Raw genomic sequence first — 16,789 nt, 5'->3', positions numbered from 1 at the left:
TATGTATAATTAATTGTATATATATTTGATTAGGTTATTGTTTTTGTTACACTATAATTTTTTATATAACATTTAATCCCATTTGGCCATTTTAAATTTTTTATATGTAAAATTACAAAGATCCCCAATTCTTTACTGATATTTCATTTAAATCCAGGTTCCAATACAAGTTGCTACTCGGGTACCCGAACTCGGTTCCAAGATAGGTTTCATTCAGGGTACTGGGGCGGTTACTCACTGGGGTAGCCATCACAGGTTCTAGTTCCAGTTCCGGTTTCGATTCCTACACATATAGGAACCGAAATCGGACTCACACATTAACGGTTCCAAAAAATTGGAATCAAAACCTACTTGTACAATGTCAATTCCGGGTAGATTCCGGTTCTACCCGTACAATGTTGGTTTCGGGTAGATTACGGTTCTGCCTGCCGGTTCCGGTTCTACCCGCTACCCATGCTCATCACTACTTAGGTTAATCTTTTTTATTTGTGTTAGATCTCATTTAAGGAGAGATTGTTGAGTCTTTTAAGTTCTAGCTATCTCTGTAAGAAAATTAAACATGAATTCTATCAACATTTAATCAATCAATAAGAATAAAATCCAGTTATAATCAACAATATGTCAAAAGATCAACACATAGATTATAGTATGCATAATCAATAATTTAAGGTTATAAACAAACTTGTTTGTGTCATAATTTTTTATTCTTGAATTCCTTTACAAAAGAAGCGGCAGTTTTTATAGAAGCGACGGAAAGCGTAGGTCTTCTATTATGTGTGAAGCCTTATACGCTGTCGTATTGGCTTAAGTGTACTCTGCATCTGGACCGTTGGTTTGTTACAAATCTGAAGGCTGAAAACCGAAGACTGGTCAAACCTGTAAAAGCTGAAGTTTTTCCATTCGCGACAGTCTCTCTCTCGATTGAAATCTTCCCCAAAATTGCTTGGTTAGGGTTCAAGATTAGGGCTTTGTGTGTGTGTGTAAATTTGCTGATAACCTGTCCATTAAAGTTGCGTTTCTTTGTGGAGTTGAGAATCTAGTGTTGATTTCTCTGTTTTTGGGTTGTAGATTTATCAGTATTAGTTCGAAGCCTGGTTAGTTCTTGATAGGAAATCTTGTGAGGGAAGAATAATTGAGTGCTTGTAATCTTTCTTGATAATAATAGTAAGTGCAGCGAGCATCCATATTCTGGAGCTCAACGTGGACGTAGCTTGTTCAATCTTGAAAGTGAACCACAGTAAATACTGTGTTGGATATGATTTTATTCTGCTTTGATTGCTTGATAGTGTTGGTGTTTGCTTAGAATCTGTGAGGGGATTTTACAACAGTGGTATCAGAGCCGTGTTTAGGGTTTCTCAAAACGAATTGAAACTCTAGGGTTTCTTGATTTGGGAATTCAATTTAGGGTTTCGAAATATTTTAGGGCTTTTCGATTAATTAGTACCGTGATAGTCCTAAAGCTCTAAACACTGTCAAATCCCTCCAAAATCCTCAGTAAATCAAGTCAACTAAACACAATCTTAGTTTCTTAGGGTTTGGTTTTTCGAACTCAAAAAATTATGAGTATCATGCACATGGAGATTTCCCAATATGAAGGGAAAATAGATTTCAACACCTGGAAAAAGAAAATGAAGGCCTTGCTATCCCACAACAAGGTTGGAATCGCACTGGAGAAAGATGAATCCAAATGGCTGGAAGAAAAGAAAAAGAAGAAGGCAGAGGTGGATGAAGAAGCGTACAACTTGATCATCATGAACTTGTCAGACACCGTGCTTCGAGAGGTGGATGGCTTGGAATCTCCGATTCCACTCTAGGGTAAACTCGAGTCTCTATATGCTCTTAAATCTGCTCCTAACTTAGGTTTCTTGAAAGGCGCATTATTTTCTTATAAAATGGACTTAGCTAAATCCCTAGATGAGAACTTGGATGAATTCCTAAAAATGACCCTAACCCTAAAAGGTACTGACCAAGAACTAGGAGATTCCAGCTTAGCCATGATCATGTTAAATTCCCTACGAGAGGAATACTTAGTGGTAAAGAATGCCCTTCAGTATAGTGGAACAGTACCCAGTGTGGACCTAGTTGTCTTTGGGCTAAAATCTAGGGAATTAGAATTAAAGATTCAAAAGCGTAATGGTAGCAATTTGTTTATGAAAGGGAAATTTGAAGTTGGATAACCTGGTAAAGAGACTGGTAAGAACCATTAGAGAAATGTAGGCCCTAAAAACAAAAAGAATAGTAAAGGTAATGGGAGACCTAAGGGGGAATCTAGGAAGTGTTTTTTCTGTAACAAAACAAGGCATCTTAAGAGAAACTGCTATCAATGGATTAAAAAGAACAAATAGGCCAGCACAGAAACAAACCTAGCTAGCTTTAGTAGCAACTTAGAAATATCTGAAGCCCTCACAATTTCTAATACATCTAGAAGCAATGAGTGGGTGCTAGACACTGGCTGCACCTTTCACATGAGCCCAAACAAAGACTGGTTTCAAAGGCTTAAAACTGGGGAACAAGAAACTGTTTTTATGGGGAATAATCACTCCTGTGAGGTTCAAGGAATAAGGGATATAACCATTAGGCTGAATAATGGTAAGCTAGTATTGCTCACTAGGGTTAGGTATATACCTGAACTAAAACGTAACCTAATTTCCTTGGGAACCTTAGATGAATCAGGCTGTTCTTATAAAGCACAAAATGGCTGTATGGAAGTCTACAAGAATGGGAATGTGTTGATAAAAGGGGTTAAGAAAAATGGGCTTTATATCCTGTGTGGGCAATACTATCCTGAGGTTTCTAATTCTGTTTTACTTTCTACTAACATATCTGCTGCAGAAAGATGGCACTTGAGGTTAGGCCATATAGGCCAGAATGGTATGAATGCATTAAAACAACAGGGTTATTTTGGTAATGACATTGTGACTGCTTTAAATTTTTGTGAAACCTGTATTCTTGGGAAACATCACAGGATGAGTTTCCACAAAGGAACTCACCTTGTTGCAAACTGTCTAGATTATGTACATGCAGATCTTTGGGGTCCTAAAAAGGTAAAGTCACATGGATGAAACATATGCTTCCTCTCCATTGTGGACGATTACAGTAGGAAGGTATGAGTATACCTTCTCAAGTCTAAAGATGTGGCTTTAACCAAGTTCAAAGGTTGGAAAACCCTGGTTGAAACACAGTAGATAGAAAAGTCAAAACTCTTAGGACTGATAATGGGTTGGATTTCTGTAACTTAGAGTTGAATACTTACTGCCTAAATCAGGGGCTGCTAAGGCATAGAACAGCCAGGGCAACTCCACATCAGAATGAGGTCGCAGAGAGGATGAATAGGACTCTCCTAGAAAGGGTTAGGAGTCTTATTTTCACTGTTGGACTACCCAAAACCTTCTGGGGAGAAGCTCTAACCACAACAGCCTATAGGAGCCCATCTAATTCAATAGGTTTTAAGTGTCCTGAAGAGAAATGGTCAAGGAGGAGACCAAATCTCATCCATCTAAGGGTCTTTGGCTGTGCAGCATATGCACACACTAGAGAAGGTAAGTTAGAACCTAGGTCCCTTAAATGTGTCTTCCTAGGGTACTAGGAAGGGACCAAAGGTTACAGATTGTGGGAAAGGGATGTACCAGGAATTAGAGTCATAATTAGTTAGGATGTAGTCTTTAATGAGACCATGTTTCCTTGCAAAACTTCTACTGACAATGCAGGTTGCCCAAGAACAGATCTTGAATTGCCTGATCAAACAGAGAGATCTCAGTTTGAGGTGGAGCCACCAATTTTGACAGAACAGTTTGAATAATCTGAAGCTACTCAACCACAAAGTCCCACACTGTCAAACACTGGTGACCAATATGAAGAAGATGATCAGCCTAAAAACAATGATGAAGACCAGAATGAAAACTTGTCAGAATACTAGTTACCAAGAGACAAGGTCAGAAGAGAGATAAGACCCCCAAACAGATACAGTTATGCTAATTTGATTTACACTACCCTAGTTGTTGGGGTAGAGACATTAAGGTCTAAACTAGAGACATACCAAGAAGCCATGAGCTCAAAAGATAGTAAAAAATGGCTGGAAGCCATGAAGAAGGAGATGATGTCCTTAAAATAGAACAAAACTTGGACTCTGGTCCCAAAACCTCTTGACCAGAAACTAATAGATTGCAAATGGCTCTACAAACTAAAAGAAGGCCTAACAAGCTTAGATCCTCCAAGATACAAAGCCAGATTGGTGGCAAAGGGCTTCATACAAAGGGCAGGTATTGATTTTATAGAAATTTTCTCTCCTGTGGTTAAATTTAAAACAATTAGGCTAATGCTAGCTATAGTGATTGATTATGACCTAGAATTGGAATAGTTGGATGTTAAAACTGCGTTTTTGCATGGTGAATTGGAAGAGAAAATAAATATGAGTCAATCAATGGGGTTAGGGATAGAAACATGCCTGATCATGCTTATTTACTGCATAAGTCCTTGTATGGACTCAAACAATCCTCTAGACAATGGTATAAGAGGTTTGACTCATTTATAGTGAGAATTGGGTTCATTAGGAGTGCATATGATAACTGCATTTATTTTTCCTGTACTAGTAACATGCCAATATATTTACTATTGTACGTAGATGACATGTTGTTAATAAGCAAGTCTAAATCTCACATAGAAGAACTAAAAGCAAAATTGAGCACTGAGTTTGATATGAAAGACCTAGGGTCAGCAAAAAATATCTTAGGGATGATGATTGATAGGAATAGAAAGTCTAATAGATTGAAGCTTCATCAATTGCCATATTTGCAGAAACTGATATCTAGGTTTGGAATGACTGGTGCTAAAGCTGTTAACTTACCTTTAGTAGGACATTTTACACTAGGCAAAATGCAGTCACCCAAAACTGATGCAGACAGGATTAAAATGGAAAATATACCCTATTCTAGTGTCATAGGATCTGTTATGTATTCCATGATAAGCACTAGGCCTGATCTTTCCTTTGCCATATCTCTATTAAGTAGGTTTATGTCAAATCCAAGAATAGAACACTAGGTTGCTTTAAAATGGTTATTAAGATACATTAACACTACAATGCATGTTGGATTAGATTTTTGCAAAAGAACCCCTACACTTGATCTTGTTCGGTATGTGGACTCTGATTTTGCAAGAGATCGAGATTCAAGGAAGTCTACCACAACTTACTATTTTACCTTAGGAGGAAACTGCATCAGCTGGAAATCCCAACTTTAACCCTTGGTGGCACTGTCCACAATAGAAGCTGAGTATGTGGTAGTGACTGATGCATTCAAGGAGGCAATATGGCTACAGGGGATCTTGAAAGAGGCAAACCTGATGGATGGCCTTGTGACTGTGTACTCTGACAGTCAAAGTGCCATTCATCTAAGTAAGAACCCCGTATATCATAAGAGGATGAAACATGTGGAAAGCAAGTACCATTTTGTCCGAGATCAAATCTCAAAAGGAAGTCCGAGGCTACTGAAAATTCCAACTGAAGAAAACCCATATGATATGGGAACTAAAGTTGTGACTGCTGCAAAGTTCAAGCACTGCTTGAACCTTCTTCATATCAACTAAACTCAAAAGAGCTAAGAAGGAGTATGAGAATTGCTTGCTGCACCTGTATGTTGCTGTCTGAGTAAGGGATAAGGCTTCAAGGTGGAGATTGTTATGTGTGAAGCCTTATACGCTGTCGTATTGGCTTAAGTGTACTCTGCATCTGGACCATTGGTTTGTTATAGATCTGACGGCTGAAAACCGAAGATTGGTCAAACCTATAAAAGCTGAAGTTTTTCCATTCGCGACAGTCTCTCTCTCGATTGAAATCTTCCCCAAAATTGCTTGGTTAGGGTTCAAGATTAGGGCTTTGTGTGTGTGTAAATCTACTGATAACCTATCTATTAGAGTTGCGTTTCTTTGTGGAGTTGAGAATCTGGTGTTGATTTCTCTGTTTTTGGGTTGTAGATTTATCAGTATTAGTTCGAAGCCTGGTTAGTTCTTGATAGGAAATCTTGTGAGGGAAGAGTGATTGAGTGCTTGTAATCTTTCTTGATAATAATAGTAAGTTTAGCGAGCATCCATATTCTGCAGCTCAACGTGGACATAGCTTGTTCAATCTTGAACAAGTGAACCACGGTAAATACTGTGTTGGATATGATTTTATTCTGCTTTGATTGCTTGATTGTGTTGGTGTTTGCTTAGAATCTGTGAGGGGATTTTACAACATCTGTCTTTCCAATAACACACGCACCAAATAACAACTATTGAATGAGGTTTAGTAATTCAATTAGCGCTTAGAAAGGAGACCTAACCAATTTAATATTAGTTTATTGGGTCCTCCCATTAAAGGCTCAAGCCCATACTAATCGTTTACTCAGATTATTATAATGAAATGTATTGGACAATCTTGAAACGATCACAAAAAGTCCTTCAAGATATCTCATTTGGATTATATATTTACTGGTTTTGATTAAAAAAAATTATAATTAATGTTAACCCACAATCAAGAAAATTTCTAACAATCTCGTCAAGTATTTAGAAAGAAAAACAAGTGAATCCATTAAAATTGAACTTACCTCTTTTACCATATCGTTGAATATGGAACCCATACAATCATACATCAAACCATTTTGCGATAGAAAGGCATTTCATCTGGGATACTTGGATTGCTGATAACTATGATGCCTCCAGGCACAATTTCTTTAGCTCTAGCATTCAAAAAGCTCTCCAAATCTCCAGCAAATTGATTTGCATACGCATTCAAAACTTCTTTCGGAGCAAAGGCATAGTGAATCTTGCCTTTGTTCCACGCACCAGAACTCCTGCCTAGCAACTCTTCTGGCGCCTTCGACAGGCGACAGCCAATGAAGCGCATGAGAGACATGCACTACATGGAGAAAAGATTCTCTAAACAACCGTTTGTGGAAAGAGCCTGGAACTCCAGCTACAAAGTATCGTGTTTCTTGGGGGAGAGACGTAAAGAGAGTGTTGAAATCTTTGTAGCATTGATCGTTGAAGAAGACTTGAAATTCGGGCATTTCAGAATCAGGTCACCGGGATTTGTACGTCTGCTTAATGGTTTCTATTAAATCTTGCATGGTATTAACGGTATTTGGTTCAACTGCACAACCGCAATCTAGCTACAAGGCGAATCGTGTTTGTTGGATGTGCAGAAGACAACAAAGATTTCACGTCTAGTTTTCTTGCAATTGTAACATCATTTAGAATTTTTTTTGGGTAACCAACATCATTTAGAACTTATTATTGTCATGATCGTGCAGCAGTCATCAGCACTTGTAAATTTGTGTTTATTAGCAGTATTACTCTCTAGAAGATGAATTGCAACATAAAAGGTTCAATAATCTTTTTCTTAACCCAAAAAAAAAAAAATTAACAATTAACATGAATTAAGCCCAGAAGAATTGCCTAAAGACGATCCAAATACCATGAAATGCAACAAGTCAGGACATCGTAACATTAGTTTTATCATGACCGTACTTAGATACTATTGGATCAATTCAGCTCATTACTGATGAATTCAATGATGTTTCAGTATGGTCTTAGGACTTCATGACTAGAGAATTACTCTATATATATGTAGACACACGATTCTTATACCACTATAGGAAAATTTACCTATGTCAATACTACATAAAAATTTAGCCTATATGCACCTATGCCAAACCTGATGCGGGTACTTGAGGGTTGGTGCAGTTGCAATACGCCGATGCCATGATGCCGTTGGCGTGTATATACAATAAAAATGAATTGTAATTTACTACATGTCGTATGCTTTAATATTATGCTTAATTAATTAATTAAATAGTACTGCTAATTCATGATCATTCCATAAATCTGGACACTTGAAATATAGCCAAGAAGCATCCGAGATTAGAGAAGAGCAGAAGTCAACCCGTATCCAAAAGAAAAGCTGTGCATGTAACAAGTCAAGTAGCTAGTATAAGTTAAGGGACCATGTGTTACACTGGCGCATTTATTTAATTTATATTCTTCTCTCTTGCTGGAAGTTGTTTGCGTAGAATATTCATTTTTGTAAAACTTATGAGTTGTGTTGTGCACACTAGCTATCAATCCTTTTATTTGGCTTGTTTCATATGTTGTGTGTGTGCACATCAGTTCTTAGTACACACTGTTTGCTAGACTTGCGTCTTGGCTTATTTTGTTTCGAGTGTGTGTGCACAATGGTCTGTGCTTACACTCTTGCTTCAAATATTTTGCAACCCAACATGAGTTGCATGTCTAATAAAGTGAAAAAGATATTGTTTATCTTTGTCTCTTGATATTTAGGACCTTTTAAATGTGTCATAATATCCTTAAGTGGTCTTAAGGAATAAGTTATCTTTCCCGATTTGTTTTGTGGTCCAAACAAAAAAGAATGAATACTTTCCTTATTTGGACAAACATTGGTCAACCTCTTGTTGGCTGATGTGACATTATATTGTTGAGCAAGAAATCCTTCATTATATAATACTCTTTCTTGAGTAAATAAATCTAACATTTTGATCTTTTATTTCATTCTTAATTTGAATTTCTTAGAGTATTCTTTCTCTTAAGGTTCAAGGTTCATGTTAGTGTGATGGCTTTATACGATGACATTTCATCATTAAGTGGAGCAACGTCGTTTTAAGCCAAGTAAAGATCAATCCTATTCGTTGGCTAGCTGAGGATCCAACGGTGGGAAAGCAGTCTGATAGTCAACGGTATAAAAGCAGACAAACAGTCTAAATCGTGCGATTGAACCAATTTGTGTTTTTCTCTTCTCTGTCAAACAAAACTGTATCTGTTAGGGTTTGGGTTTTGTTTTTGATCTTGAATCTTGTAACTGGAAGTTGAGTGGCTGGTTTGCAGGCCACTTGAAGGTGCTAGGATTGATAGTGTATTTGGGATACTAGATTTGTGTTTCTAGGGTGTTACGGGTTCTGAAAGGATTGGGAAAGGGTTTAATCTTGAGAAGAAGTGTGTACTGTAATCTTGATCAATGTAGTGCAGCGAGCTCGTTGGGTTCTCGAGCTCAACGTGGACGTAGCTTGCTCACACTAAGCAAGTGAACCACGGTAAATCTTGGTGTGTTGTGTCTGTGTATTCTGTTGGATTTGTGCTGTGTGATTTGCTGTTATTTTTGGTTGATTTAGTGTGCGTAGTTATAACAGTGGTATCAGAGTGTAGGAAAGAGGATTGAGAGAGAAGAAATCAGAGTCTAATTTTTTGATCTGAAATTTTAGGGTTTCTCAAATTTTTTAGGGTTTTTCAACCAAAATTGGGGATTTCTCAATTTTGGGTTTCAAATCAAAATTGAGGGTTCGTAGCATAGGTTCCAAGTCGAACGGGCTTAGATTTCATATATAGTAGAAATCTAGGGTTTCTTTTCTTGGTTTCTTGAAATTCAAGAACGAGTCAAAATTCTTGAATCTGCAACCTTTTCAACCAAAATCTAAACACTCACCATGTCAAACACCTCCACCCGAATGGAAATCTCCCAATATGATGGGAAGATTGACTTTGGGAGTTGGAAGAAACAGATAAGGGCACTGCTATCCCACAATAAGGTGGCAATCGCACTGGAAGATGACATCAAGAAGTGGCCAGAGGAAAAACTGAAAAAAAAGGAGGAGATCAATGAAGAGGCTTACAACCTGATAGTCTTGAATCTGTCCGACAGTGTTCTCAGAAAGGTAGATGGGATCGAATCACCATTGGAATTATGGGGTAAACTCAACACCTTGTATGCTATACAGTCTGCCCCAAATTTAGCTTTTCTGAAGGGCACTTTATTTTCATACAAAATGGATAGTTCTAGGAGTATAGAAGATAATTTAGATGAATTCCTAAAAATGACTCTGATCCTAAACGGAACAGATGAAGAATTAAGGAATACTAGCCTTGCAATGATCCTTTTGAACTCACTGCCAGAAGACTACCAGGTAGTCAAAAATGTATTACAGTACTCTGGTACTGTACCAAACCTAGATGTAATAGTTGTAGGTCTTAAGGCTAGAGAGTTAGAATTGAAAGTCCAGAAAATAAATGGATCAAACCTGTTTGTTAAAACCAAGGTAGAGTCTAGTCAGACTGGGAAGAGTAATCCTATGCATCAGGGGAATAAAAATAAGAAAAAATGGAAGGGTAATAATAAGAATAAAGAAACTAGAAAATGTTTTTTCTGTAATAAGGCTGGTCACATTAAAAAGAATTGTTTTGAATGGATCAAAAAGCAAAAACAAGGGAACACAGAGAACAACCTAGCCACCACCAAAAACCTGGTAGATGAACCTGAGGTGCTTACAATGTCAATGTCTGACAAAGCTAATGAGTGGGTGTTGGACTTAGGGTGCTCTTTCCATATGAGCCCAAACAGAAACTGGTTCCAGGAATTTGAAGTCACTGATTCAGAAACTGTTTATATGGGGAACAATAATGCATGTAGGGTTAGAGGAATTGGCTCCATAACTCTAAGTCTTAACACTGGTAAACTGGTTAAACTCACAAGAGTTAGGTACATCCTAGAACTGAAAAGAAACCTAATATCTCTAGGTACCCTAGATGAATCAGGCTATAGCTATAAGGCAGAGAATGGATGCCTGAATATATACAAAAATAGAAACCTAATCCTAAAAGGAGAGAAAAAGAATGGGCTTTACATACTCTGTTTAAATTGTTTTAACTTTGTGCTTAAGTCTACCAACCTGTCAAATGCAGAAAAGTGGCATCTTAGATTAGGTCACATGAGTCAAAGAGGAATGGATATCCTAAACAGTCAAGGTCAGTTTGGAAATAATAAGGTCTCTTCACTAGAGTTTTGTGAAAATTGCATATTAGGAAAACAACATAGAAACAGTTTCCAAAAGGGAGTACACCAAGCCACTAGTTAACTTGAATACATTCATTCTGACCTGTGGGGACCTGGGAGGGTTAAGACCTTTGGGGGAAATAGTTACTTTAAGTCTTTAGTAGATGATTACAATTGAAAGGTTTGGGTTTACCTATTAAAGACTACGGATCAAGCCTTAGAAAGGTTTAAGGAGTGGAAACTCTTAGTTGAAAATCAGATGAATAAGAGGGTTAAAGTTCTCAAAATTGATAATGGGTTAGAGTTCTGCAACCAAGAGTTTGATAAATTCTGTAGTGATCAAGGGATCTTGAGGAATAAGACTGTGAAATACACCCCTCAATAGAATGGGGTGGTTGAGAGAATGAACAGAACCCTCCTGGATAAAGTGAGATGCATGCTTGTCACCTCCAAACTCCCCACCTCCTTTTGGGGAGAATCCCTAACCACCTTAACCTACCTGATAAACAGAAGCCCTTCCACTGCCCAGAAGTGATGTGGACAAGAAGAAGACCTGATTTGAGACACTTAAGAGTATTTGGTTGTACTGCATATGCACATACTGTTGGAGGAAAGCTTGAACCAAGGTCTACAAAGTGTGTCTTCTTAGGATACCAAGAAGGAACAAAAGGGTACAGGCTGTGGGACAAGTAGTTCCCTAGAGTTAAAATTGTAGTAAGCAGAGATGTGATTTTAAATGAGGGTGTTTTTCCCTGTAAAGGTACTAATCCTGATGTAGCTCCTACCTCAAGTTCAAAGGACAGTTCTAGTCAGCCTGAGACTACAAAAATTTAGGTGGAGCTTCCTGCCCAACCCCAACCATTGCAAGAAACTGAAACTATCCAGAAAACTGAAGCTGTTCCTAAACATGGAGGAGAAATTGGACATTCTAATCTAGAACAAGAGGATGAGATAGAAACAGCCGAAGATACTGAAACTCAGCCTGAAAACTTGCAAGACTACCAACTTGCAAGAGATAGGGCTAGGAGACAAGTAAGAATTCCCACAAGGTTTTCATATGCTGACCTCATTTATACTGCCCTTCTTGTAGGTACTGAATTGCTGAGAATCGAACCAGAAACATATGATGAAGCAGTAAACTCTAAGGAAAGGGACAAATGGAGGGCTGCCATGGAAGCTGAGATGAAGTCTCTGAAGGTAAACAAAACCTGGGTTCTAGTACCAAAGCCAAAAGAACAGAAGGTAATGCAATGCAAATGGTTGTTCAAATTGAAGGATGGCATATCAACCAGAGAACCCCTCAGGTATAAGGCTACATTATTAGCCAAGGGCTTTACCCAAAGAGAGGGGAATAGACTTCAATGAAGTCTTTTCCCTAATAGTCAAGTATAAAACGATTAGGTTAATGCTTTCCATAGTAGCTCACCTTGATTTAGAACTTGAACAACTAGATATAGCCACTGCTTTCCTTCAGGGGATCTTGAGGAAGAGATCTACATGAGCCAGCCTATAGGGTTCATAGATCCAAAGACCCTAACCATATCTGCCTTCTTCTTAAGTCTTTGTACGGCCTAAAACAATCCCCTAGGCAATGGTATCAAATATTTGACACATTCATTCTGAGTATAGGTTTCATTAGGAGTAAATACGATAATTGCTTCTACTTTGCCCTAAATGGTAATCTTTCTGCGTACTTACTATTGTATGTGGATGACATGTTAATAATTAGCAAGTCTAGGTCCTTGATTTGTGTATTGAAGAAAAAACTTAGTGCTGAGTTCAAAATGAAAGATTTAGGGATGCAAAGAAGATCCTAGGCATGCAAATTGACAGAAATAGGAATAAATTTGAGCTGAGAGTGCACCATGTTCATATTTGCACAAATTAGTAGAAAAATTTGGAATGGCAGGTGCAAAACCTGTTACTATGCCACTGGCCAGTCATTTCACATTGAGTAAGTCACAATGCCCTAGTACTGAATCTAAACAGATTAGGATGGAACATATACCATATGCAAATGTGATAGGATCCCTAATGTATGCCATGATTAGCACTAGGCCTGACTTAGCCTTTGCAATATCCTTACTCAGTAGGTATATGTCAAACCCTGGTATGGAACACTGGATTGCCTTAAAATGGGTTCTTAAATACGTAAATGCTACATTAAATGCTGGGTTGTATTACTGTAAAAGGACTACTTCACTTGAGTTGGTTGGTTTTGTAGATGCTGATTTTGCAGGTGACAAGGACACCAGAAAATCAACCACTGTGTACTACTTCACTTTAGGTGGAAACTACATCAGCTGGAAATCTCAGTTACAACCGATAGTTGCATTATCCACAATAGAGGCTGAATATGTGGCTGTGGCTGACATATTCAAAGAAGCTATCTATTTTAAAGGAATTCTCAGTGAAGCGAAATTGACAAATTAGAGGCCTGTAATTTTTTCTAATAGTCAGAGCGCAATTCACTTGAGCAAGAATCCAGTGTATCATGAACGAACCAAGCACATAGATGTGCGCTATTACTTTGTTAGAGACCTGATCTCAAGAGAAGAGATAACACTATTAAAGGTATCAACTGAAGAAAATCTGGCAGACATGGGCACCAAGACAGTCACTCCTACCAAGTTCAAGCACTGCTTGAACTTTTTATTCATACAATAGACTAGAGTGACCAGAGTAATGAAGAATCCAAAGAAGAGTGAGCTGCACTACAGTCACGAATAAATCCATCAAGGTGGAGATTGTTAGTGTGATAGCTTTATACGGTGACGTTTCATCATTAAGTGGAGCGACGTCGTTTTAAGCCAAGTAAAGATCAATCATGTTCGTTGGCTGGCTGAGGATCCAACGGTGGGAAAGCAGTCTGATAGTCAACGGTATAAAAGCAGACAAATAGTCCAAATCGCGTGATTGAACCGATTTGTGTTTTTCTCTCTCTGTCAAACGAAACTGTATCTGTTAGGGTTTGGGTTTTGTTTGTGATCTTGAATCTTGTAACTGGAAGTTGAGTGGCTAGTTTGTAGGCCACTTGAGGGTGCTAGGGTTCACAGTGTATTTGGGATACTAGATCTATGTCTCTAAGGTGTTACGGGTTCTGAAAGGATTAGGAAAGGGTTTAATCTTGAGAAGAAGTGTGCACTGTAATCTTGATCAATATAGTGCAGCGAGCTCACTAGGTTCTCGAGCTCAACGTGGATGTAGCTTGCTCACACTGAGCAAGTGAACCATGGTAAATCTTGGTGTGTTGTGTGTGTGCATTCTGTTGGATTTGTGCTGTGTGATTTGCTATTGTTTTTGGTTGATTTAGTGTGTGTAGTTATAACAGTTCATTTTCCATTTTTGTGCCGAAACCTCACCATATCAAACATAGACTTGATGGCTCTTGGAACGTGGTTCCTTTGCTGATGCTAGTGTGTGGCGTCGGTGCTTGAAGCTTATGGTTTACAAGCTGTTCTTGGGTGTGTTCACGGTGAGAAGAAGCTCCAAGGAGTTGCTACACATTAAGGATTTAGAGTGTGGTGCTAAGTGTGAAGTTGAATAGGGAGTTCTTTTTACTGTAACTTAGATCAACTTTGAACTATATCTTGTAATGTGTTTTTAACTTAGTGGATTGCTTCAATCTGGATAAGGTCCCATGGATGTAGGCTAAAAGTGGATTTAGCCGAACCATGTATATGGTTGTGTTCTTTACGATCTGCACTTCTGTTTGATGTGGTTAAAAACTAGAAATCTCTTAATCAACTTGGTAATTTTCCGCCGCACTTTAAAATGGGTAATGCAAAACCAAAGTGGTTTAACCAATCCCCAACAAATCAGTTGTTTCTCTTCAAGTGAATTTCCTAAATTCTTTATTATTAATTCTAGTTATTACATTTAATTAAAGCATAGTTATTAGGATTAGTAAATTGCTTACAAAACTTTGTGGGATCGACCTTTGCTTTTGCACACTAGACTATGATAGTGATTTGTGCACTTGCGAGGTTATAAAATTGTTCATCAGCCTCTCACTTGCTAAGGACTCAGGAGTCTAGGAGACAAAAGTTCGCTCTAACTCCCAGCTCATGGTCAATCAACTCCAAGGAACTTATCAAGCTTGAGACTCTAAGATGACGGCTTACCTCACTCATGTCAAGGAGCTCCAGTCATCCTTCAAAGAGTTTTCTATCACACAAGTACCTCAAGCAGAGAACGACCACACTTATGCATTAGCAAACCTTGGCTTAGCCTTCTAGACAACGAGGCCATAGATGATCCCTCTCCTCTACCTCTAATGGCTAGTGGTGTGGAAGAAACCATCATTATAAATGTTTGCCATTGACGCAGTCGACTCATGGTGACTCTGTACTTCACTACCTGATGGATGACAAGTTTCCAGCAGACAAGAACGAAACACATCAACTCAGAGCACTAGGTTCACCATCCATGATGGTCAACTACCAAAGAGGTCCTTCTTTGGCCCTTATGTCTGGTGCATCACTCTGAAAGAAGCCAAATATGTTCTAGCTGAGCTAAATGAAAGTGAATGTGGCAACCATGTTGGAGGTAGTAGCCTTGCTCATCAAGCTCTTACAGTGGGATATTATTGGGTTACCATGTGATCAGACTCTATAGATTATATGCAATGATGCAACAACTATCAATGGTTCGCATAAGTCTCACATCTTCTGCCAGAGCAACTTAACTCCATCATCTGTTCATGGCCCTTTATGAAGTGGGGGATATATATAGTTGGGAAGCTACCGACTGCTCCAAGACGATAGGTCTACATGCTCGCAGATACCGAGTATTTCACAAAGTGGATTGAGGCTAAAGCAATCTCCCAAGTTTGAGATAGTGAAGTGAAGAGTTTCATCTGCAAAAACATCATATGTCAATTCGGAGTACCTAAAGAGATCGTCACCGACAATGGCTCATAGTTCATTAGCTTTAAGTTCCAAGACTTTTACAAAGATTTGGGCATCAAGCTAAGTTTTTCAACACCACTCTACCCTCAGGCAAACAGATAGGCCCAGTCTTCCAATAAGACGATCATTGACACTTTGAAGAAACGACTAAAGAATGCTAAGGGAACGTGGGCAAACGAATTGCCAGGAGTATTATGGTCATATCGAATCACCTCATGAATGTGAACTGCCTTCTTGCTGACATACGACTTCAAAGTCATAATTCCACTAAAATTGAAGTACCAACAACGAGGTATAGGTGGCAAGATGAAGATTCCAATCAACAACAAATCCACCACAACCTTGACACCATCGACGAGCTTCGAGATTGAGCCCTTCTATTAATAACATCCTATCAGTAGAAAGTCGCTCAACATTACAACAGGAACATCGAAACAAAAGTCTTCAAAGTCTGTGACTAGGTGCTACGACAAGTCTTCCAAAACACCAGGGAAGCGAGCACTGGCAAACTTGACCCCACCTGAGAAGGCCCTTACAAGGTCACCAAAGTCATTAGACAAAGAGCTTACAAGCTTCAAGCACAAGATAGCCGTAACATCCACAACAGTACAAGATCACCATAGTCCATGAGATGATAAATTCAATATATGAAAAAGCCATCGAGGCTAAAAATATTATAAGTACAAGTCAAAAATTACAAGCGACCAAAGCCTTAAGAGTTCAAGAATATATACATGTACAGAAAAGAAAAATAGTAGTCAAGTTAAGAGCATCACGCCCTAATTCTCCATCTATTTCGGGATCAACTCAGCGCCTAAATCAACTTCCTTCTCGTTCCTTGGCTCAACAATTGCCTCCTTAATTGTTGGCTCTGCAGTAGCCTCTAATTCCATTGTTGTCCGCTCGACTTGACTAGCAAGAGCCGCCACTTGCTCCTCTCTAGGTCGCAACTCTTCCAAGTTTCCCACTAGGAGTCAAGTTCTGTTTTATACTTTTCTGGCAGGAACAATAGTCCAACTTGGGATACTCAATTCGAACAAACTTCAGGGCATTAAAAGCCATATGGGCT

At 38.6% G+C, this 16,789-nt stretch overlaps 2 protein-coding genes across 2 annotated transcripts in view; both read left to right on the top strand.

Annotated features, from left to right (window-relative positions):
* The window catches only part of LOC116105466 (probable RNA-dependent RNA polymerase 1), a 100,368-nt gene that overhangs the window by 18,029 nt on the left and 65,550 nt on the right, over nt 1–16,789 (top strand). The gene's annotated exons all lie outside the window — the stretch shown is intronic.
* Nucleotides 12,713–13,243, top strand: LOC116105453 (secreted RxLR effector protein 161-like). The gene has a single exon (XM_031391875.1). It carries the CDS (start codon nt 12,713–12,715, stop codon nt 13,241–13,243), a length of 531 nt encoding a protein of 176 aa, XP_031247735.1.

The sequence above is a fragment of the Pistacia vera genome, unplaced genomic scaffold (assembly GCF_008641045.1).
Source record: "Pistacia vera cultivar Batoury unplaced genomic scaffold, PisVer_v2 Contig5, whole genome shotgun sequence".
Lineage (NCBI taxonomy): Eukaryota > Viridiplantae > Streptophyta > Magnoliopsida > Sapindales > Anacardiaceae > Pistacia > Pistacia vera.
Note: the sequence above shows the minus strand (reverse complement) of the source record. Positions and strands in the feature narration are given on the sequence as shown.

Coding starts and splice junctions, on each gene's coding strand:
- LOC116105453 (XM_031391875.1), top strand. CDS start 12,713: ATGGCAGGTGCAAAACCTGTTACTATGCCACTGGCCAGTCATTTCACA.